This window comes from Protopterus annectens, chromosome 14.part0 (genome assembly GCF_019279795.1).
Source record: "Protopterus annectens isolate FY-2018-M chromosome 14.part0, PAN1.0, whole genome shotgun sequence".
Taxonomy (NCBI): domain Eukaryota; kingdom Metazoa; phylum Chordata; order Ceratodontiformes; family Protopteridae; genus Protopterus; species Protopterus annectens.
This window is the reverse complement of record NC_056748.1, coordinates 954,279,650-954,303,963: the sequence shown is the minus strand read 5'-3', so window position 1 is coordinate 954,303,963 and position 24,314 is coordinate 954,279,650. Positions and strand designations below refer to the sequence as shown.

At 36.6% G+C, this 24,314-nt stretch overlaps 1 protein-coding gene across 1 annotated transcript in view; it reads right to left on the bottom strand.

Moving 5' to 3' along the window:
* Positions 1 to 24,314, bottom strand: part of LOC122789362 (trichoplein keratin filament-binding protein-like) — an 823,181-nt gene that overhangs the window by 671,970 nt on the left and 126,897 nt on the right. Inside the window, exon 2 of the mRNA XM_044056751.1 lies at positions 18,156 to 18,361. Coding sequence (XP_043912686.1) covers positions 18,156 to 18,292 — 137 coding nt within the window. The 5' untranslated portion in view covers positions 18,293 to 18,361. The remainder of the gene's footprint in view (positions 1 to 18,155; positions 18,362 to 24,314) is intronic.

Below are 24,314 nucleotides of genomic sequence, written 5' to 3'. Positions count from 1 at the left end.
GTTAAGTAGACAGCTTAAAGGGTTAAGGGCAAGACAGAATAGCAGAGGTGACAGGGAGTCACCCTGGATTATCCCCATTTGAATTTTTGTCCCTGGAATAATAATTTGTCCTTTATCATGGCTTAATTGCAAAGTGGTCTACCACTGTTTCATGGTCTTTGTAATGTAGTCGATCAGTGTAGGGTGTATCTTATACATTTTTAAGCACTCTTTTATCCATGAATGTGGGATACTATCAAATGCTTTTTTGTAAACAATCCATGCCATACTTAAATTATTCCCCTTTTTACAGTTCTTCATTATGACCTTATTTAGCAACAGATGATCTTTTCTTCCATATGACCTTCTTTTATCACCCTTTTGTACTATTGCCATGATTGAATTTTCTGCTAAATGACGATAAACTCTGTCTTCACCAATTCAGGTATATAGTTTATACGTTGTTGGAAGGCAAGTTATTGGTCTATAACTTTTAGGATAACTTGCAGGTTCACTCTTAAGCAGGAGCATTGTTTTTCCTGTTGTTCACCAGGTTGGTGTCTGTTGGAGTGCTCATATAACTAGTTCTTACTCATGGCTAAATCTTTGTGCAAAGATGTTAATACTTTTAGCCAGACGTTAGGTACTGCATCTAGGCCTGGGGCTTTCCAATTAGAGGCATTTCTTAACTTTATCTCAATCTCTCTGGCCATTACTTCATCCCATTTCATATCCTGTACCTTTGAACTTCTTATTCTTTCTTTTACTTCTTCTACCCATTTAGCATCTTTTTTATGTTCCACAGGATCTTCATTGATATTTCTCCAAAATGTGTCTATTTTTTTTCTTTTTTGGGTGGTCTTTCAATTCCTTTTGCCTTGTTTCCCAATTCTCTATAGAACTTTTTGGGGTCATTACTTATCCTTTATACTTATCTGTGTATCTTTTAAGTTTTTTTTGCCTGTGCTGAGATTTTCAGTTTATTATTTGCACTAGTGCAAAATAGATCCTGATCCGTTATAACACTGCTCACAGCTTTTATCACATCTATCTTTCTGAGTATTTTTGTCGATTTGTTCCCTCTTCTATACTCTTCTAAAAGCGACACTTCTTGACTTAATTGCTTTATAGTTTTCTCTGTTCAATACTTTTATGATGGTATTCATTTTCCTCCCCTTCCTTTCCCTTACTACCATGTGTTCTTGTGGTAGAATTTTATCTGTTATTAATTTAGCTGCACAGTAATATATCCTGTTTACTTCTGTTATATCGCATGGATCTCTATAGACAGTCCTAATTACTATGTTGACAAGAATACAACAAAGCACTGACCAACAATGTAAATATTACAAAGCACAAAAGGCACTGAAATAGTCCAGACTTCAGAACTGCAAGTTGGTATAACCACACACACGACAATTGTGACCTAGGTTTCGTCTTTAATTACAGACTTCTTCAGAACAATAAATTGTAAAAGCACTGAGCATTAAATACACTTGTATTAACTGGATAAATTATCTTAATTAATCTCAGTTAATTCAATTTAACCCATGCATACCCAAATTACAGATTTTTTAAAAACAGATAAAATACAATACATAAAGAACTACAATAATTATAACTTATAATTATTATGCACACTCTAAAATGTTTTCCATTTTTACAAACACTAACTTAAACAAAGATTAATTATCCCTTAATATGTTTCAGTTTTAATATAGGAGCAATACTTATGTTATCATTTATGCCTGGAAACACTGTAGCATTTAGTATTAACTGCCAATTCATTTCACAGATATCAAGGTGAACATCTAAAATTCCAACTTGGCTGTCTTTATTGATATGTTGTATCACACAAAATTTGAACTGATGACCATTATTTTGTTCAATATGTCTTACTAAAGCATTAGTTTTCCTCATATGTTTGATATCCATAATATGTTCACTGATTCTTTCTTTAAATGTTCTACACGTTTTTCTGACATAAAATGCTAAACATTGACAACACTTTGCTAAATAAACAACATTTTTTGTGCCACAGTCGTAATGCCCATACAAACTGATGCCCATATCAGCCACCACTATTTTAGAATCTGTAGGCATAATATACTGGCACATACTACATCTTCCACATTTAAAATTACCTTTAACCCTACTTGTATAATTTGTTTCACTCATACTCCAACTATTTCTTTCAAACAGTTGTTTAAAAGATTTTCCTTTTCTATATACATATTTGGGTGAATTAATTAATTTGTTCCATACCATATCAAGTCTTAACAATCTCCAATTATTATGTATAATATCTACTATATGTTGAGAATCATAAGAATAACTGGTGATAAAATAAATATCCAAAACATTTGTTCCACAATTTTCTTTACTATTCTGTATAATAACATCCTCTCTGTTTTCTATAGAACCACTTATTATTTCGCTATTTTTAATGGGTTTATTGATATCATTGTTGTTATTCTGTGAAATATACTCACTGTTACTCATAGTTAATAAAGCCCTGTAAATACCATTATTTCTTTTTCGCTTCACTTCATTACCAATGGATTCACACAACATTGTGGGATATCCTCTCTTAATAAACATACCTTTTATGAAATTCACTTCATTTAAGAATTCTTGTTCATTACTAACCATTCTGGCTGCCCTAACCATCTGACATTTAACTATAGCCTTTTTCTGATGGTTAGGATGCCAGTTTTGGTAATTCAAGTATGAATTTGAAAAGGTGGGCTTTCTGTATATACCAGAAGTTAAAATTTTCTGAGTTTTATCAACTTTCAACTGTACATCCAAATAAGATAGAATGTTATCTGTTATTAATTTAGCTGCACAGTAATATATCCTGTTTACTTCTGTTATATTGCCTGGATCTCTATAGACAGTCCTAATTACTATGTTCATTTGTTTTATCAGACTTCTGACTTTTTGGGTTTTATTGACCTTCTGCAATATATTTCTTTCATTGATCTTAATGTATTTATCTGTGTCTATTAAATCAAACAACTCTTCTCTTGGCTCCTTTTCTTTTAAATTAAGGGCACATTCTTTGTTCTCCACTTCCTGCGGGCATTCTATATAAAGTTCTATAGCATCTTCCTGTGGCACATTTTGTTCAATTTCATCCTTTGTCATTCGTTGTCCTGTCATATGGGAACTCCCTGGCCTATCACTATTCAACTATGACTGTGTCAAAGTGTCACAGTTTCCTGTTCCTTCCTTTGCTGTCCAGCTTCAAGTGAACATTTATACTTGTTTCCTGTGGAAGGCTCCAAAATATTTTCATATGGCAACTGCCCAGTTCTTTCCTGTTCCACTGGTTTCTCTTTAATTTGGATGTCTATTGTTCTATCCTGCTGTGGTGCTTTCTAAGTTAGATTTTCTATGCTGAATTTTTCACTTCTTAGATACCCCATAACCTCAGTTTATATTTCTTTCACGTCTCCATTATTAATCTTCTTTTTTACTTTTCCTCTTTGTCTTCTTATTTTTTGTATTGTAAAGTTTTCCATGTCTGGATTACTTTGCCTGCATTTCTCTTCAAATATTTTTGGTGCTGCTCTTTTTTATTGATTAATTTTGCTTTCTCCTTTGCATAAATATTACACCATATTAAATCTCTTTTTCTTTCCCACAGCCATATTTCTTCTTCAGATGTCTCCTGATCTTCCTGTTTCTTCTTACTTTTGGGACTCATTCCATCATGTTGTGATGTAACCCGATGTTAGACCTTCTACACCAAATCCTTCACTTCGCAGGCATTCCATAATTTCAGCTTCTATTTTTTTTAACTTCTACTTTACTAATCTTCTTTTCTACATTTGCTGTTTCTGATATTATTTTTTATTGTGAAATTTTCCATATCTGGATGCCTTTGCCTGTATTTCTCTTTGAATATTTTTGGGGCTACCCTTTTTTATACTGATTAATTTGACTTTTGACTTGGCATAAATACTGCACCATATCAAATCTCGCTTTCTTTCCCATGTCCATATTTCTTTTTTATATTTTTCAAAAATATCTAGGTTTTGTTGTTTATTTTTTCACACTTCCTCAGATGCTTCTTTTTCCAAACAGATCAAAGTTTCTTGGTCTATATAATGTTTTTCACAAATGTGTTGTATTAATGAACACATTTTTTTATTTGAGGCTTCTGACACTTTTTCTTGTGGAAGTATTTTTCTTTCCTCTAATTTCTCTCTTAATATTTTTGTATGGCTTATGTCTGGAAGTTCTGGGCTTTTTGCATAATAGTAATAGTACATGATTTCTTTCTTATTTATTTATTTAATTTATTTATCATTTTGTTGACCGGGAAAGTCTGACTAGGACAGAGCCTATTTTCAGTGGAGGCCCGGGGATGAACACTCCAGACACATCTCTTTGGATTGTGGGAGGAAACTGGAGCACCTGGCGAAAACCCACGCGAATGCAAGGAGAACATGCAAACTCCTCACAGAAGGCACCCCAGCCGAGAATCGAACTGGAGAACCTCTTGCTGTGAGGTGAGAATGTTAACTGCTGCAGCACTGCGCTGCCCAATATTCCACTCTCTCATCTTTATGGTTCTTCTTTAGCTTAGCAGTTTTTGTGATTTTTGTGGACTGCTACTTCCTTCTACAGTGGGGGCCATCCTCCTCCTGGACCTGGCCTTGACCCATTGTAGGAATGTTTCTGTATTTTGAGGATTCTACACTGTCATTTTTTCCAGTCCTGACAGCAGTGCGTCTTCCAGGACTGGGCACTTTTTTATCCTGGATTTTGTGCACCCTGCTATCTTTTTTTTTTTTATTTTTGAACCTCTTCTGTCCATGATATAAGCTATATAAAATACAGTCTATATATTGGTGTCATCTCGGTGAGATTTTATGAAAAATAGGGCCCACCTCATGAAGGTACTCACCAAGATTTGAGGATGATTTCAATTTCAGCAATACTACTCTCCTTTGCTTGCTGACTTATCATCTTGCTTGCTGACTTATCATCTCGCCATTCTGTGAGAGAGGAGAGGCAATTAACTCTGATCTTATTGGTCTGCAGTCCTCACCTTTAAGTTCCTGCCCAACAACTGCTCCCAATTAACAACAGGTACACTCTTTAAGCATACAATTTAAAGTGAAACACACCCTCACATTCCTAATTCCACTGTCAAACAGAAAAAAAATACTGTAATATATGTGCAATTAACCTTATTCTTCCTTTCTGTGTCACAATGATATAGAGCCCTCAGTTTTATACTTCACAAGGAAAGATCATGGGATTTGGATAGTCCATCCATCACTGCAATAAAGTTAACTGACCCAGATACCCCAACTTGCCTTTTGTATGAGCACATCCACTTTGGTGATATTGGACACATTTCACACCTGGGCACCTCATTACTCTTGGACTTTTGATACTGTATACTGTTTCAGATTTACCTCTTTCCTTGGCACAGTTTCAGCATTATGCTGGCTTAGATTTGTTCTACTTGGAATCTTGGAAAAATTCTGTTTATCAGGAAAAAAATTCATTCACCTCATGCTTTTCAGCGTTTGACAAAGTCTCATCTACTTACACAGCAGGCATAGTGTCCCATGGAACATTATTACTAGTATCTGCCTCAGCTCTCAGGTTTAACACAAAATCTTCAACTTCCCTCCATGGTTTCACAGGATTGATGTAATATATCTGTTCTGCTTTTCTCTTTCAGTCTCATTTTGTAGTTCATTAATTTCATTTGTCTACTTAAAGGGCCCTTGCCATTTTTCTAGAAAATTATGATCATCAGAGAGAACTAAAAGTAGCATGTTTCCCCCTGCTTTAAATTCCCTGAGGCTGGAATTCTGTTATACACCCTCTGTTGCATTATTTGTACTCTTTGAATGTGTTTCTTCACTATTTGCATAGCAAATTTCAACCAGTCTGGTAGGTCTATATAGTACATTATTGGACTTTTAAATGGGGTTTTTCTTCCTCTGAAGTCTTATTAGATATGTCCAGTAAGATGTCATGCATAACAAAAAACAAATAAAACAGGAAACAATAGAACTTTAATGCTCAAAACAGTTTAATAAAGCTTTTGTCTAAGAGACTTCTTCAGAAAATAATCAAGTCACTTAACACATCTATTTAAATAAGCACTGACAACCAATCACATTTCAGATTTAATAAACACATATAAATAGTTGCAAAAATCAAAAACTCACATAATGTTTGACTGTATAAACTAAAACTATACAAATCTACTTAATTTTCAGTCTCCTATTTTTTAAAAAACACATAATGTTTACTGATTCATTTAGACCTGGGAATTTGTTAGCATTTAACTTAATCTGCCACTTAGTTTCTAAACCTTCTAAATGACTTTTATAATCCCCACTCCAGACAGAAAACATAAACTTTTTATATTTATTACAAATGAGAGTATGTTTATATAAACCATTGTTATGATCTTTACTTTTAATAGCATAAAGATGTTCCTTAACCCTTTTCTCTAAGGAGCATGTGGACATACCAATATAAAAGGAAGGACATCCTGAACATAAACCTATGTATACAATGCCAGAAGTCTTATAGGTAAATCTGTGTTTCAAATAAATAGTGTAATTATGAAATTCTAAAAACACAAAAGAACTTTCTAAAATGAACCTAAAAATATTACTCGTACCACAAGTATACATATCTTTCTGTTTGTTTGTACTAGTCACTTCCACATGTTTCATTCTTTTCTAATAACCTTTTAAAATTCATATTCCACTGATGTAAAAACTTAGGTTCTTCTCCTACAACTCTATAAACATCAGGATTACCCTGTAATATTTTCCAATTTCTTCTTATAATTTCCTTAATGGAACTACTATCACAGGACATAGCCAATAAAAACATTGGACTACTGTTAGAAAGATTAGTCTTATTATTATTTGTATTACTATAAACACTTTCTTTTTGTGCTAAAATGGGCTTAAAACAGTTTTTCTTTTTCTAAACTTAATTTGCAGAACATATCAAATCAGCTTCTCTGTAACCTCTTTCCTTAAACATATGTATAAATAATATTAACCATGTCTTTATAAAATTCATCATCCCTAGATATTAATCTAGAAGCCCAAATAAATTGTTCTTTAGTGATGTTCCTTTTCATAAACATAGAATTCCCACTCTTTTTAATCTAGATAACTATTAGAAAAAGTCTCTTTTCTATAAACTCTACTATCAATTGACTTGTTTAGTAAGTCCAATTCTAGGAATAAATCCAAAAAATATACATGTAATCCAGCTTCACCTTTAGTGAACTTTAAAGAATCTGAGTTGTCATTCAATTCATTAATAAAAAATCAACCTCACACTGTGAAATGTCAGCTATAAAAAATACGTCATCCACAAAATGTTAAAAAAAATTATATGTTATTAAAGAAATGACTTAAAGGTAAAATAGCAATTTCCCAATAACCTAAAATAAGATTTGCAAAGGATAGGGCTACAGAAAGCCCATAACTGTTTGTAATATTCTCTGTCAAACATAAAATCATTATTTTTTAAAACTAATTCCCTTAATAAACAATATAAACTAACTTCCTTGTTAGAAAATGCATTTGTTTTCATTAAAAAGGATCTTAAAGCTTCATTTCCCTTGCCTGTAGAATACAAGTGAATAATGAACACACATCTATTGTTATCATCTTAAAATTCTCTTGAATGTAATCAAACATCACAAAAATGTTCTTTAACTTTTCTAACAAGTCCCAAGAGTCCCTTATATAAGAAGCCATCTCTTGTACTAAAGGATTAAAAATAAAATCTAAATTCAATGCTATTCCTTCATAAACACTATTAACAGTAGACAGACACTATTGGTTGAAATGGGAGGTTAACACAATCTTTGTGCAATTTGGGAATTCCAAACAAACACTCTATCATTGGATTTTGTATGTACAATGTAGGCTTGGCTGTTGGAGTTTTTTTTATGGCAGACCAACATTTGTGAGGGTTGTTGTGATGTTTTGCCTGGATATCAGTGTAGTAATTTTTATATATCTTTATTTGGGTCTTGGCTTTATGTTTTGGATTACAGTATTGGTCCAGATTAGCTTCCGTTTTGTTATTGTGCCAGTGAGACCAGACTTTATCCCTTTGTTTAAGTAGGTTTTTGGTTTGTTTCTCTTTATAGCCATGGTGCATAATTTGCTTTACTTCTTACAGTTCGAAGTGGAGCTACTTTATTGAGAATGCTGAGGAAAGTTGTATTAAAGTATTATACTGTATTATGCAGGGAAACTGTTTTGATTGGGTTAAATTACATGAGCATAGGAGGGTGTTAAATGTCTCAGGATTGAAGTGTTTTTTGCTCTAAAATTGTTTAGGTGTGGAGTTTCTAGGAGGATTAGTTTTTTGATTTAGTAGGTATGTTGGGAGGTAGTCGCTGATACCATCTGTGTGGCAGGCAAACTGTAAAGTTTGAGGCAATTTATTGATCAGGATCCAGTCTTGAGTTAATTGCCTTTTGGTGGATTTATCTGTTCTAGTTGTGGTTTGTGGGAGTTGTTTAAAGCTATGTAGGTTTATGAAGTATTTAGGGTTATCAGTGTTATATGTGTTGCAGTCTGTATTAAAATCATCCATAATAATGGTTTCATGTGAGAATGTCAGCAATGTGTAGTGGAGTATTTCTTTAAGTGTTGTAAGGTTGTAGTCTGGTGGTATATAAGTGACAATGATGATTAAATATTTGTTGGGGTTTAGTTCTAATTTGGTAAATACAATTTCAGCACTGTTAAAAGTTTGCTTGGTTGGTTCTAAGTGTTCTAGTTTGAGATTTGCTTTGTACTTAATGGCTACCCTTCCTTCACGTTTACTAGTTCTGTTTAGTCTATGTATATTGTATCCTGGAGGTAAGATTACATTATCCTTTATGTCTGGTTTCAGCCAGGTTTCTGTTAGGATAGTAGTGTTAGGAGAGTATAGAGATAATTTAGCATGTAGGTCATGTATTTTGTTGAGAATGCTTCTAAGGTTTATATTCATCAGAAAGATGTAGGAGCTTCTAAGGAAGATGTGAGGACTGGGGTTACATTTGTTTTTTTTGTTTTTGTAGTTTCCTTTCTGTTGTTATTTGGTCCAGGGTTTGGGTGTATATCACCACATTGGTTGTTAGGTTAGGGACTAGGTAGGCGATTTTTGTGAGGAGTTTAATTTGTTTGAAGGAAGGGTGGTGTTTAGCTGATAGTTTAGTATATTTATATTGAAAGTATGCAAGGTGTGTGATGTTGGGGAGGTTGGGAGTTATAATTTTGGGGGGTGGAGTTTGGAGGGAATGTTGGTGTGGTTGTGAGATATTTGTAGGCATGCAGAATTTTGTTGTGGTATGATGTTAGATAATTGATGAATGTTAATAGAGTGAGGGATAGACTGTATTTGGATAGAGGTAGAAATGTGGTGTTGGTTATGGCCATAGTTGATGTTATAGTTGTAAGTCTATATGTAAGATGTTATTTTTTAAATCTTTACGAGGTTGTGATGCTTTGATTTATTTGTTGTATTTTATTTAGTAGAGTGTAGTATTAATGCAGTGTAGAAGGGGTATTAGCCATGTCAATTTGTGTGTTGAGAGAGGTTTAAGTGGTTTATGTTGATTGGATAGTGGTAATTGGTGGGAATGATTTATTTCAAATAAATTCAAGTTTAATGGGGTGGGTGAGATTTGAGGGTAGGGTAGGGGAGTGTTGTGAGCCTGAGTGTAGCGAGGGTGAACGGAGCAGGCTGAGACCCTGTCCACCAAATGTAACAAAAAAACTATCAACAAGTGCTGTTATCGCAGTACACTATCTGAGTAGGTAGTTACAGTTTATGTTACACTATAGGGTCTGGTAGAGCAGTGGTGGGGGAGATATTTGCACTGAGCTTAGTTCTGGGTCAGATAATTAACAGCTCATGAGGAATGGACCAAACAGGAGAAACAAATTACGGGGACAGAGTTGAACTTCCCAGTTTGTGTGCATGCCACTATAAGTGAGATTACAGGTCAAATAGAATGTTGTTCAACAATATGATTAAAGGCAGCGTACTTTGCAGCAAGCAGTTTTTCTTTTTGTTTTATTTAATGGAGACTGTGGTAAGCTATCTTAGCTATAAAGTAATCATGGGTCCAAAGCAGTAATATATCAAATTTGCTTCATTAGTCTCTTACTTATTTGTAAACTTACAGTGGTATTTTTTTTCTAAAACAGTCTTCAAATTCTTGGATCTTTTATCAGTAAATGTAAAGACTTTGCCAATATTTATACTCAAAGTTTCATTGTTGCTCAGAATATTCTAGTGATTTCTTACAATTTCTTTAAGGCATAACTAACCCCAGTAAAAGTGAATGATACTGGCACTAGGGCTTTGCCCATCGTTAGTAACACAGGCATGCTGTTTATGTCTAGTACAAAGAAGGCAAGGTCTAAAAAGCCAGTGATGTTACTAAACTTTTCAAAAAACAAAAACTATCATGAGTCGACTTTTGAAAAGGGCAGGACATTTGCTATGTGAAGTTTTTCAGTAGTCCAACTGTGATATGTTTGGAGGCTAAGACGTTATTAGCTATCACTTGTCCTGTAGCAGCTTGCTTACCAGGGAGATTTAGTGAGACACTCCCATTGATGTGCATCATTTAGATTACTAAAACCTCTGATGATATCCCACACTGCAGGATTCTTGCAAAAAAGATTGAATAGGTAGAATTAAGCAGTAGTTTGTGCAGGTTAGTCAAGAAGTAATTACAGACCAGTGATGTGAGAGAGGAAGACTTGTAGTGAAGTAGATGAAACTGTCATAAAGGAAGAAGGTAACCAGTGATACTACACAGGTATAACTCCTAATTCCAGTCCTGTTCAATAGGTTTATGCTTGAACCCATGGACATCATGTAAAACTGAATCAGTCTCTTCTCAAATGAATCCAGGATTGTTGGGTATTATTTGAAGGGGGTGCAAGCCTGGCAAAGAACATGAAGACACTGTAGGCTTATACTGAAAGGTGGCAGCTCTGCTTGAATTCTTCCAGCTGCATTACCCTCCACCTGGTGAATGCTGATCTAGGGATACAATATGCATTTGCTGGACTTGGCTTCTCAGCACCCAAACATAAGACTTTCAAGGCTATTTTTATAAAAAAAACATAAATAAGCAGTGATGGGAGTAATATATTACAATTTCTAGTAACTAGTAATATAGCTAGTTACTTTTAGTAATATATTACTTTTAGTAATATATTACTTTTTTTTAGTAGCTAGTTAAATGTGTGTTTCTTTTGAGGTAGTTTTGCTTAAACCAGTGGTTCTCAATGTGGGTTATATCACCTCCTAAAGATAGAAAACTTCTGGGGGCTCTGGATAGTATGGATAGTAATCAGATGTTAGGAAGTAATAGAGACTTTGAAGGGGCAATCTGGATAAAAAATTACAACATAATGTTGGCACAACTCATAGCACATAGCATTCATAACATACCTCTCAACTATACCAAATTCCTTGGCATTTTTTAGTTTGGGCTCAAAATAATAGGGTGCCACAAATTCCTGATTGGCTGCATTAAATCCTGATTTTGGCATGTAGACAAGGGAGATGGAACAATCCCACTTTTAGGAGGCTTCAATTAAAAAAAAAAACACCCCGTGATGGTGACGTCTTCTCCTTTAAGGAGGACCATTCGCTACTCCTTACTGACTCTAGGGACAATTGCCAATGTCATTGATTTCATGATCCACACATAGATAATGCTGGAGGAGGGGTATAATGATTCAGATTCAGGCATCTATTATTCTAATTCACTTACAGATTTTGTGTCAGTATGCATTTTGAACAACAAGATATACTGAGTTGTTGAAATCCTCAGTGATTTAAAAGAAAATCAAGCATTTGCCAGAGGCAGGGCAAAAAATGAAGGCAAAATCAGGAATAATTGGTAGGTATGACCACATATTATCCTGCTGTTTGTAAGTTGGACATCATGTTAGTGAGTTTGTGTTTCAAATGTTTCCCTGATGTAAAGAAATGCAGTTTAAGAGCCGGTAGTCCTCAGAACTTGTATACTACTCAGTATCTCAGCACAAAAAATTTTAAACATAGCCATTAGCCAAACATAAGATGTGGAGGGGGCAATGGTCTGAAATGAAGAACAAATTTTCAATAGGGAACTTATAAACTTAGAATGGTTTCAGTATGACACGTTTTGTGTTAGTGTGCATTTTCTGAAGGATATCAAGAATGAAGACATTTTCGAGAAAGAGTAATACACTGCAGTCAAATAATAATGATAAGAATTAGAGCTGTACTTAACTAATGTAACTATAGAATTCTGCACAAGCATGGTGTTGTGTTAAAATGGTTCCCCTTCAAACCATCTAAAACCCATAACATCTAAAATCAAAACATCGAGACCATAACATCTAAAATCCATAACATCTAAAACCCATAACATCGGATTTCATAACATATAAAATGTATAATATGGAACAGTGTATCATCAATGTGTAAATCACGAAATAAAAAAACAAACAAAAAAAAAAAAACACAAAGTTACAGCACAGACCAGAGCAGTTTTCTCACATCAAATTAGCCTAAATTGAGTGTAACGTCAGCAGAACAAAATGTTTTTAGCTGAACAAGTTTTTTTGCGCCATGAAGGATAGTTAGCCAAAGGCAACATTGACTTTAGAGACCTGGCATTTTATCAATTTTTTGAACTTCACATCAGCTGTCACGATGTCACCACCAGATCCACCTGTAGTTTCACCACTTATGACCCACCGCCCTGAGCCCTTGAAAGCTTTCAGGGTGTGCGTGTTGACATCAGCTACTACTGCCTGTTGGGCTAGGTTGGAATTGGATATCTATTTTGAACTATTTGGAGGGAAACAGTTACAGAAATGGCAGAAGAAGGTTTCAGCCTCCAGATGCGCACAATGTTGCTGAGTGATTTTCCTTGAAAAAGCCCGATAATATACGGGTGAAAGCGCTTGGAGTAATTTTGTTTCAATAAAGACTGTTTGTTTCAAAGACCTTTCGGCCGTTGCCAGTAATTTCACCTTGGTTGGAACAAGTTGGATTAAGTAGCTGCTAATTACGGGTCCTGAACTGCTGGGCTGTGTTTTTTTCATCAATGTGTAAATGTTATAGTTTAATCTATTAATCTTGTGGTATCACTATGAGATGTTGTAGTTTTCATTTCTATAGTTATTATTTACATGGTGCAGGAATTTATACTAATTATATAGTGTTTATTTTGCCACTCTGTATGTGTTTTTTAGGCCATACAGGTAAGTGATATAGACATTATGTGTACATTCTTTATGGTGATCATGACACAGTGGGGTTAGGAAATGAAATTTTTCACACTGTAGTGCGATCTCAGAGTTGGAATATTTAATTTATGGGGGGGGTGCCGGGCAGAGCCCCCCACATTGGGGGTGCAGGGGGGGTTGCCCCCCTGCAGAAATGTAGGAAAAAGTGTGTTTGTTGGTTTGGTGTCATTATATGTGGAGGGGATGTTATTTTCATGTGATTTGTAGTGTTCGATGTGATGCACATTGTAGATGCTATGAAATTCGATGTTATGAGTTTTAGATGTTTTGGGTTTTAGATGTTATGGGTTTTAGATGTTTTGAAGGGGAACTGTTAAAATAACATAAGTGCAGGTTTTACAAACTAATAGAGCCACACATTCTCTCTCCGGTCATAATAGAGCAGCTGCAAGTTAATAAGTCCATGAGAAGAATGGGAAAATGTCTTAACTGTCCTCTACAAGCTTTTATGCCATAATTAAAGTTTGCAAATGCTAGGTATCTTAAAGTCACAACATTAACAAAAAGTAAAGGCGTCCACTACAAAATCCAGAATTTAATTTTTGCTTTAGGACTGAAAGGCAGCAACTTCAACTCTAGTGTGACTACTAATGCATGCTATCCACACTTATTGCGGAATTTAAACTAGCCATGATGAGGTAAGTGTGAGTGAGTGTATGAGTGTACAAGTATGCGTGTTAATTAGAACTGGTGGTTCATTTTTCTGTATGAGAGGGATAGTGTGTGTGTCTATGTAATTTAAACTAGCCATTTGTATGACAGATAAAGTGTGCATGCAACTGTGTGGCTGTGTGAGAGCAGAGATAAGGTAAATGTGTGTGTGTGTGTGTGTGTGTGTGTGTGTGTGTGTGTGTGTGTGTGTGTGTGTGTGTGTGTGTGTGACTTTTAGTCTTCATATCCTACATAAAATGAATACTAACACAAATTATATAATTATATCAGCTTTCAAAGTTTATAAGAGCAATATTTTAAATTCTGTCCCTATTGTTGGATCTTTGTCTTCCTATTATAGTAGTCTTTGTCCAGATTTCTTGCGCTAAGAGGTTGAGAGGTATGGTACTGCAGAATTTAAAAAGTGCCAATTTATTATCTTTTACATTTAAAAAAACTGTTGTTTTGTATTGTTTTGAAATTGCATTAAACACTAAGTGATACAGTTATCAAAGAGGAATTCTGCAAACAGCAAGGGCCTCCTCCAGACCCATGCTACTTAATTATATTAAGTCTGAGATGAGCGTACCACTGAATAAATTTAATTCCCCAAGATACCACACTCTTGATGCTGATATATCTTATCAACCAAATGTTTGCCATCACATGTTTCAGTGTTGATCACAGCTGTTTCACTACATATATGTGGAATCATTTGTGCTGCTTAATAAAACAAGACATCTAGCAGTACATCCCATTCCACTGTGGCACATTTTACAATATTTTAATGTGGTATTTTAAGCACACATTGCTGTACTCTTAAAGAATAGGTTCATAGGTTCATACTAGGCTATCTGCCCTAGAGCATTTATAAGCCTAGCCAGAGTGTGTTTGGCTTTCGCCACCCATTTTAAATTAATTTTGCTATGCCCTTTTTCAAGGTTAGTATACTGTGCCTCTGTCTAACAGTGACACAGAAGTGATACCCGGGGTAAACCTATGATCTCCCATCCACTCATCAAGATTCCTCTTGAAGAGAGTCAATGAGGGACTCTGCCTAACCTGGACTGGGATTTTATTCCAGAGTGAAGGGAGCCTCTGGGTTATGAATCTGTCCCTCCAGCATGTCCTATTTATTTCAGTGCTGAGGTTCAAGTCTCTCGAGAGCGTAGCTCGATGGGATTTGGATTTTCTGAGGTGCAGCATGTCCATTAATTCCGGGTTGGACATGGCTTTATACGTCAGGCACAGATCGCCTCTGAGCAGGCAGTATGCCACTGACTAGAGCTGGAGTTTCTTTAACCGGGCAGCATATAATACTGCTACAGCTTCTACATATATAATGAATACAACACTCCTGCTTTACAATTTAGTTATTTTATACATTCCAGAAACATTACTTTACTGTTTTATTCAGTCATTCTCTGATATTTAATTTAACTAATTCAGTGTTGTGAGGGAGCAGGAGCCCATCATAGCAAGCAGTGGGTGTAAGGTAGACAAACAGATCATGGGTACAGTGACAATCTATAACAGGACACACACACACACACACACACACACACACACACACACACACACACACACACACACACACACACACACACACACACAAATACATATGTTATATTATATATACTCACAGATAATTTGTAGGATTGTCAATTCCCCAGTGTCCTGCCTTTTGGTGACAGTTAGTGGTATGAGTCAGTGCCCAGCATCAGCAGCTACCAGATTTGTTTACAAAATCTACTAATGCTCATTGGTATTTACATAACTACAAGAGCAGAAGGTTTCCGAATCAGATTTATTTTATCCATTGATCAGATTGACCTGATACCCACATACTGACAACAACAGTGGCTTGTTATACCAATGATTGTTATGACAGACTTCAGTTACATATTAAGATTAATCGAGTGCACAGTTCTATTATATATGTTACTGTTACTGATGTCGGTATCCCACAGTTCCATTGGAGGGGGCAGAGTTACATTATTATACATGCAAATTTTATGTTGATTTTGGCCAGTTGTACCCAGTTTTCATGGGCCTTTGTCCAGATTTTTGATGTCTCCAGGTTGAGCGGTATGATTCATAATAGATCATCATAATTAGTCAGTAGCATAATTTACTTCATTTTTTAGCACTGCAAGGAGGTGAAAGCTAATGGTGACCAGACTCCAGCCCTGCCTTGGAACTGTGGGACTCTCACTCCCTAAAACACCCCCTAACACTGGGACAATTCCAGCCTGCTAGAGGTCATATCCTTACCTTGCCGTATAATAAACGGCATTGGTTCTCCATATGGCCATCAGTCGGAATCAAACTCACCACTCACTGGTTTAATATCCAACACCCCAACCTACTGCATCAAACAGGACTCTTCAGGTGGATCTATGATCAAACAACTTTTGTCTTGACATTTTTTTATGTTTTATTTAAAATTATTTTTGGGTTTTGCTTTTTAGTTGCTGAAAATATACAAAATGTGATAGGTTTTTATAGGTCTTGTGCTGCTGACTGTGTAGGTTTGGTTTAATTATTATTTGTGACTCTCTAGCTATAAAGACTAGTCATCTTCCTCTCCTTTTGGCTGCTTCCGTTATGGGTGACCACAGCAGATCATCAGTCTGCAGAACAAGTGGAAGTAGAGTTTTATGGTGTTGAGTTGCCAGCCTGGTGCACAACCTTCCTCAGAAGGCACACACACACACCTAGGGCCAATTTAGAATGTTCAATCCACCTGCAGCATGTCTTGGGAATGTGGGAGGAAACAGCACCTGGAAGAACCCATGCAAATGCAGGGAGAACATGCAGGCTCCACACAGAAAGCACCCCAGCCGATAATTGAACCTGAGAGCCTCTTACTGTGAGATGATAACGCTAACCACTGTGCTGCCCAACTATAAAGACTAGTCTGCTAGAGTTTTTTCAACTGTTAAATGCTATTCATCACTGTAACATTGTGTATACAACTTTAGTAATACCCTTACATGCATGTGCTTACTTGTGTGAGTAAATCTCAATATTACAACCTCAAACAGCTCTAGTAAGTAACTAATGTTTTTATTGAACTAACATTCTATTTACTGTAATAATATAATTATATCTCACATTATCTGCATTAGAAATGATTACCTTTAAATATTTGTAACTTGTATAATACCAGCAAATTTTGTAATTATCACTGTTATTGCTTTTTTGTATTGTACCTTTCTATAGAGCTTTACTCCCTGGGCCTCTGCTGAAAAGGGGTTATCTGCAACTCAGTCAGACTACTCACAGTCAACAAATGTAAAATAAATAAATTAATAAAATTATAATTGATAAATTTTACTTATGTAAAAATAACAAGTTAGTTTAGTTAGCAACTAGTAATAATAATATATTACTTTTTTAGAAAATTAATAAGTAATAGTAATATATTACTTTCACTGAAAAGTAACTAGTAATAGTAACTTACTACTTTTATAAGTAACTAGCATAACACTTTAAATAAGTGGTGTTGTAATGGGGTGCCAGCATATACAAACCAAATAGTAGGGTACATATACTGGTGCATAGTCCAAGAACAAAGGGTAGAAAAATGATGATGCTCCTCTATCAGAATGTTATAAGATCACATTTGGAATACCATATACAGATCTAGGGGCTTTGAATGAATAATGAAGTTACAGTGTTGGATACAGAACAGAAAGACGCAACTAGAATGTTCTGAGGTAAATAGTGAATGGCAAGAGAATAAACACTTACCTAACTTGACTCTTTTTGCTTGAAGACTGGAGATGCAGGTAGACATGACATGGGCACATAAGCTTCAATGGGGATATGTTAAAGAAAACATTTGTTCCTGGAGAGTGTGGTAGATCGCTGGAACAAATTGTTAGTATGGGTGACAGAGGCTAAGCCATTAGAGACATTGAGACATCTGAAGAAAGAAAATGGAAAGGGTAGGGGCAACTTCCCTAGGGTTTCTGCAACACATAGGCAGACATCATAAATTCAGAGTCTGAGTACATGCATTATTATCATTTTATGTTATACAGCATATTATCTCAAGGCTATTGTCAACAAAACAAATAAGATGTTCAGTGACAAAGAGACCTATTTAACATATGCAAATATATATGAAAAATAACTTGACAAAGTATAATTTTCAGCACAGCAATGGAAATTATATGTACTTACTCAAGAAAAGTCAAATATTCCTTGGATTTATTAACTTCCTTGACATCATCTGATATACTGAAATTAGGCTTTAGAATGAACTTGTAACGTTGGCTTAATCCTGTACTTTTCTTATCTGAATGAGTGAATGTCACCATTTTAAGGATTTTTAAAGGAATATCAGGCTACCATAAACAGCTGTCTTTCTTCCTGTTTTTTTGTTTAGCCTAGAGATTGGAAAATGAAAATTAGACAGTGAATATTTTTTAAATCAAATTATCCGCTCATGTTATCATCAATATTTTAGGAGTTGAAATACAGATAAATGCATCCATATAAAAGTACACATTTAAATACCAGATTTTACGTGATAAGCTCATACAATTTGTATTTTCTTTAGATGGATAATTTCTCAAAATAGTTGGGTTCTGACTGCACCATAACTCATTGGATAAGGTGCCAGCCTCATGGTGCAGCATCTAGGGTTCAGTCCTGATATTAGGTTAAAGGTTGTGCTGTGCTTCTATGTTGTCCTTGTGTCTGTGTTTTTCTGTGGAATTCTATTTCTTCTGCCTTTTATAAACTCTTCAATTTACAGGTAACCCCAAACAATCCATATACATTTAGCATTTACCCCTGTTCCGATAGTCTAAGACATGGCTAAACATAGCGTCTGAAGGATTAATTCACTCAGCCTCAATATCAAACAAATAAATATATGTATTAAAATACTTAAAGAATTTCTAGAACTATACAAAACCAAGCACAGCATCTTGAAATGTTTTAAGATAATGTCTGTAAAATAGATTCACAGTTAATGTCTGTTATGGATCTTAAAGATTCTGGGAATCTGATGCACAGATCTAGTTGATCACTTTCAATGTTTTGCTGTCATGCTTTTCAGCAGCAGAAAATATACTAGAATAATTAATGTATTTGTCAACTTTATTGTCTTATACTGATAAAGCCTTGATTATAACTCAGGGTAGTGGCTTGGACACCTATAATTGCAAGGCAACTTGGGGAGAGGAATAATTAGGCTTTGCAGCTTGAACAGGTCATTATTTCCAATCCTGGTGGAGACCACAGCTCTGAAAAGAAGGTGGTCTAAGCATGCAGAAAATTTTGGATTAGCGCCATGTTCCTAGACCATGCCTAATTACAGGCATGGACCTGTGTGGATATGGGCCGACACATAGGGGTAGGGCCTCTCAGAAAATCCCCACTTGTTACAGTGTGATTGTTCCACCTTATCTGTTCCTCTCCCTGTTCATACAAGATGGGGGGGGAGGTCATGCTCACAGTGAGTGTGTGATCATCTCATTGTCAGAGACAAGACCTATCCCCAACAGGATTGTTTGGGGCATCTTCCAAGTTATAGTGGTGGCCCTGGGGAGTAAAGAAATTATTGAATATAGAAGAATTGATGAATATTCATTCCATTGTCTGTTACTGATCTTGTTGGAAGTCCGTATTTTATGTCTTCTGCAGAAGCTTTAAAAATGCATAACCCAGTCTCTTGAATATTTTCCAAAATTTAGGTATGATCCCAAGAAACACTCCAACAACTATTCAAATCAGGGCTTACTCCTGTGAAGGTGACTGAACTATGTGGTGAATTATTTCCTAAAAGTCACAAAACAATATCTTTCTAAGTGGTATGTTAACATTTGAACAATTATTAGTAGGAACATCCTAACTTAATGTAATAAAATGGCTAATTCTGTAGAGCTAGTGAAATGTTTATCTACCTTGACATGCTATGACTTTAGAGATATTGAGTTGTAAGATTCAGACCTCCCTACCTGGGATTTTGGGGTAAAATCTAGTCTGCCTCATTTGGAAAGCTTTTAATCAGTGTAGATTGTAGAATTTTTTTATTTGATCCACCAAGAATCAGCTGATTCACAACAGCATTCTGTCATCCTTCAACACCAGCCATCAGGCATCCCCAACAAATCTCAAGCAACACATTCATTCTCCCTCCAGGGTGTCAGCTGGCTTATTTATCCTCCAGCCAGGTGAGGGCACTAGAGCCCATATTTTGGGGGGGGGGGGCTGCAGTTTATCAGCCCATTCATTCCATCACAGAGGTAAGAGTTTGGTGCCACCAGGCCTTCATTCATGTGAGGGGCCACCTTCTTCCCAACATAGCTCGCTCTGTACAGTGGCATATCTCTAATGTTTCTACCTAGGATGTCCCTTGCATGCTAACACACACCTGAGAATGCCATCCTGACCTATGTGCAACATGAGTCAAAATAATCCAGTAGCTACTACCAGAAGTGATTCAACAGTCATGTTGGGGTCAGAAGTGCAACAGGACAGACTACCTCCCTCCCACCAGGATGAGTGAGCCAGAGTTGGCCATACACTCTCACCTCCCCTATCTCAGTCATTTCAGTGCCAGGCTGTTAATAACTGAATCTAGTGGATAGATTTGTTGTAAAACAGAAACCTTATTTCCCTGGTAGTAAACAGTCCGCTGCTATCTACTTATAGCTGCATATTGTATTGTCAGGCTGCGCACCATGGTTTTGATAGTGAGCAGCTGAAACATAGAGGTAGATCATCATGGATTTTTTTCCCTCCAGTAATGAAAAATATACTGATTTAATGCTAGTGATAGAATCATATTCACAATGTGAGTTAGATACAAATAATGTTAGTGATTTATCCATCCTGAGATTGAGAAGATTAAATCATATGAAATAAAGCGCTAAATTAAAATGTCATGTCACACCATGGGATACTTTGCTACATCTGAGGAGGAGAGAGAGAAGCTCAAAAGCTTATATTTTTTAAATACACTGTGCCACTAAAGTTCACTGTTGTCAACTTTGCTGACTTTTTTTTTGTTTGCTGTCACCCTTCACCTCGACTCTCCTTCCTGATGTGAGGGAAAGCTAGGATCTGACAGGCTTTACCCCGATGTAATAGCCAAGCTTGGCATCTGGTGAAGGCAGCACAGAGTAAATCCACTGACTGGAGCACAATTTTTCTTTCTAAGCAATCACCTCAGAGTGCTGATATTATACATTGTTACAGGGTAATATAGGCAGTATGGGCCAACTCTGTGACCATCCTAGACTAAAGTTCCCACCAGGGCTTAGTGCAAAATCCACATACAGTTGTACATTTCCTCCCCTCTAGCGCAGGTATACCAATTGTTATTACCAGTACCACCAAATGTCTGTGTCTGTATACAGTCCTAGGTTGTATGTGCCAAAATTAGGGCTTTATCCCAGTGTAACACCAGAGGAGACTTGCTTTGCTATATCTTTTAAATTCTTTTTAGCTTAGTGCTCAGATCCATTAGTCACTTTTTGAAGAATGCGCTTTGTTTTATGAATCTGGTACCTATGCTTAAGTGGAAGATGAACTTTAACTGCACACAGGGGCCTTTGGTAAAGTGGAAGATAAGCTTTAACTGCACACAGGTGCCTTTGGTAAAGTGGAAGATAAGCTTTAACTGCACACAGGTGCCTTTGGTAAAGTGGAAGATAAGCTTTAACTGCACACAGGTGCCTTTGGTAAAGTGGAAGATGAACTTTAACTGCACACAGGTGCCTTTGGTAAAGTGAAAGATAAGCTTTAACTGCACACAGGTGCCTTTGGTAAAGTGGAAGATAAGCTTTAACTGCACACAAGTGCCTTTGGTAAAGTGGAAGATAAGCTTTAACTGCACACAGGTGCCTTTGGTAAAGTGGAAGATAAGCTTTAACTGCACACAGGTGCCTTTGGTAAAGTGGAAGATAAGCTTTAACTGCAAACAGTTGCCTTTGGTAAAGTGGAAGATAAGCTTTAACTGCACACAGGTGCCTTTGGTAAAGTGGAAGATAAGCTTTAACTGCACACAGGTGCCTTTGGTAAAGTGGAAGATAAGCTTTAACTGCACACAGGTGCCTTTGGTAAAGTGGAAGATAAGGTTTAACTGCACACAGGTGCCTTTGGTAAAGTGGAAGATACGCTTTAACTGTACACAGGTGCCTTTGGTAAAGTGGAAGATAAGCGTTAACTGCACACAGGTGCGTTTGGTAAAGTGGAAGATAAGCTTTAGCTGCACACAGGTGCCTTTGGTAAAGTGGAAGATAAGCTTTAGCTGCACAGAGGTGCCTTTGGTAAAGTGGAAGATAAGCTTTAACTGCACACAGGTGCCTTTGGTAAAGTGGAAGATAAGCTTTAACTGCACACAGGTGCCTTTGGTAAAGTGGAAGATAAGATTTAACTGCACACAGGTGCCTTTGGTAAAGTGGAAGATGAACTTTAACTGCACACAGGTGCCTTTGGTAAAGTAGAAGATAAGCTTTATCTGTACACAGGTGCCTTTGGTAAAGTATAAGATAAGCTTTAGCTGCACACAGGTGCCTTTGGTAAAGTGGAAGATAAGCTTTAACTGCACACAGGTGCCTTTGGTAAAGTGGAAGATAAGCTTTAACTGCACACAGGTGCCTTTGGTAAAGTGGAAGGTAAGCTTTAACTGCACACAGGTACCTTTGGTAAAGTGGAAGATAAGCTTTAACTGCACACAGGTGCCTTTGGTAAAGTGGAAGGTAAGCTTTAACTGCACACAGGTGCATTTGGTAAAGTGGAAGGTAAACTTTAACTGCACACAGGTGACTTTGGTAAAGTGGAAGATAAGCTTTAACTGCACACAGGTGCCTTTGGTAAAGTAGAAGATAAGCTTTAACTGCACACAGGTGCCCTTGGTAAAGTGGAAGGTAAGCTTTAACTGCACACAGGTGCCTTTGGTAAAGTGGAAGGTAAGCTTTAACTGCACAAAGGTGCCTTTGTTAAAGTGGAAGATAAGCTTTAACTGCACACAGGTGCCTTTGGTAAAGTGGAAGATAAGCCTTAACTGCACACAGGTGCCTTTGGTAAAGTGGAAGATAAGCTTTAACTGCAGACAAGTGCCTTTGGTAAAGTGGAAGATAAGCTTTAACTGCACACAGGTGCCTTTGGTAAAGTGGAAGATAAGCTTTAACTGCACACAGGTGCCTTTGGTAAAGTGGAAGATAAGCTTTAACTGCACACAGGTGCCTTTGGTAAAGTGGAAGATAAGCTTTAACTGCACACAGGTGCCTTTGGTAAAGAGGAAGATGAACTTTAACTGCACACAGGTGCCTTTGGTAAAGTGGAAGATGAACTTTAACTGCACACAGGTGCCTTTGGTAAAGTGGAAGATAAGCTTTAACTGTACACAGGTGCCTTTGGTAAAGTGGAAGATAAGCTTTAGCTGCACACAGGTGCATTTGGTAAAGTGGAAGATAAGCTTTAACTGCACACAGGTGCCTTTGGTAAAGTGGAAGATAAGCTTTAACTGTACACAGGTGCCTTTGGTAAAGTGGAAGATAAGCTTTAGCTGCACACAGGTGACTTTGGTAAAGTGGAAGATAAGCTTTAACTGCACACAGGTGCCTTTGGTAAAGTGCAAGATAAGCTTTAACTGCACACAGGTGCCTTTGGTAAAGTGGAAGGTAAGCTTTAACTGCACACAGGTGCCTTTGGTAAAGTGGAAGATAAGCTTTAACTGCACACAGGTGCCTTTGGTAAAGTGGAAGATAAGCTTTAACTGCACACAGGTGCCTTTGGCAAAGTGGAAGATGAACTTTAACTGCACACAGGTGCCTTTGGTAAAGTGGAAGATAAGCTTTAACTGCACACAGTTGCCTTTGGTAAAGTGGAAGATAAGCTTTAACTGCACACAGGTGCCTTTGGTAAAGTGGAAGATAAGCTTCAACTGCACACAGGTGCCTTTGGTAAAGTGGAAGATAAGCTTTAACTGCACACAGGTGCCTTTGGTAAAGTGGGAGATAAGCTTTAACTGCACACAGGAGGCCTTTGGTAAAGTGGAAGATAAGCTTTAACTGCACACATGTGCCTTTGGTAAAGTGGAGGATAAGCTTTAACTGCACACAGGTGCCTTTGGTAAAGTGGAAGATAAGCTTTAACTGCACACAGGTGCCTTTGGAAAAGTGGAAGATGAACTTTAACTGCACACAGGTGCCTTTGGTAAAGTGGAAGATAAGCTTTAACTGCACACAGGTGCCTTTGGTAAAGTGGAAGGTAAGCTTTAACTGCACACAGGTGCCTTTGGTAAAGTGGAAGATAAGCTTCAACTGCACACAGGTGCCTTTGGTAAAGTGGAAGATAAGCTTTAACTGCACACAGGTGCATTTG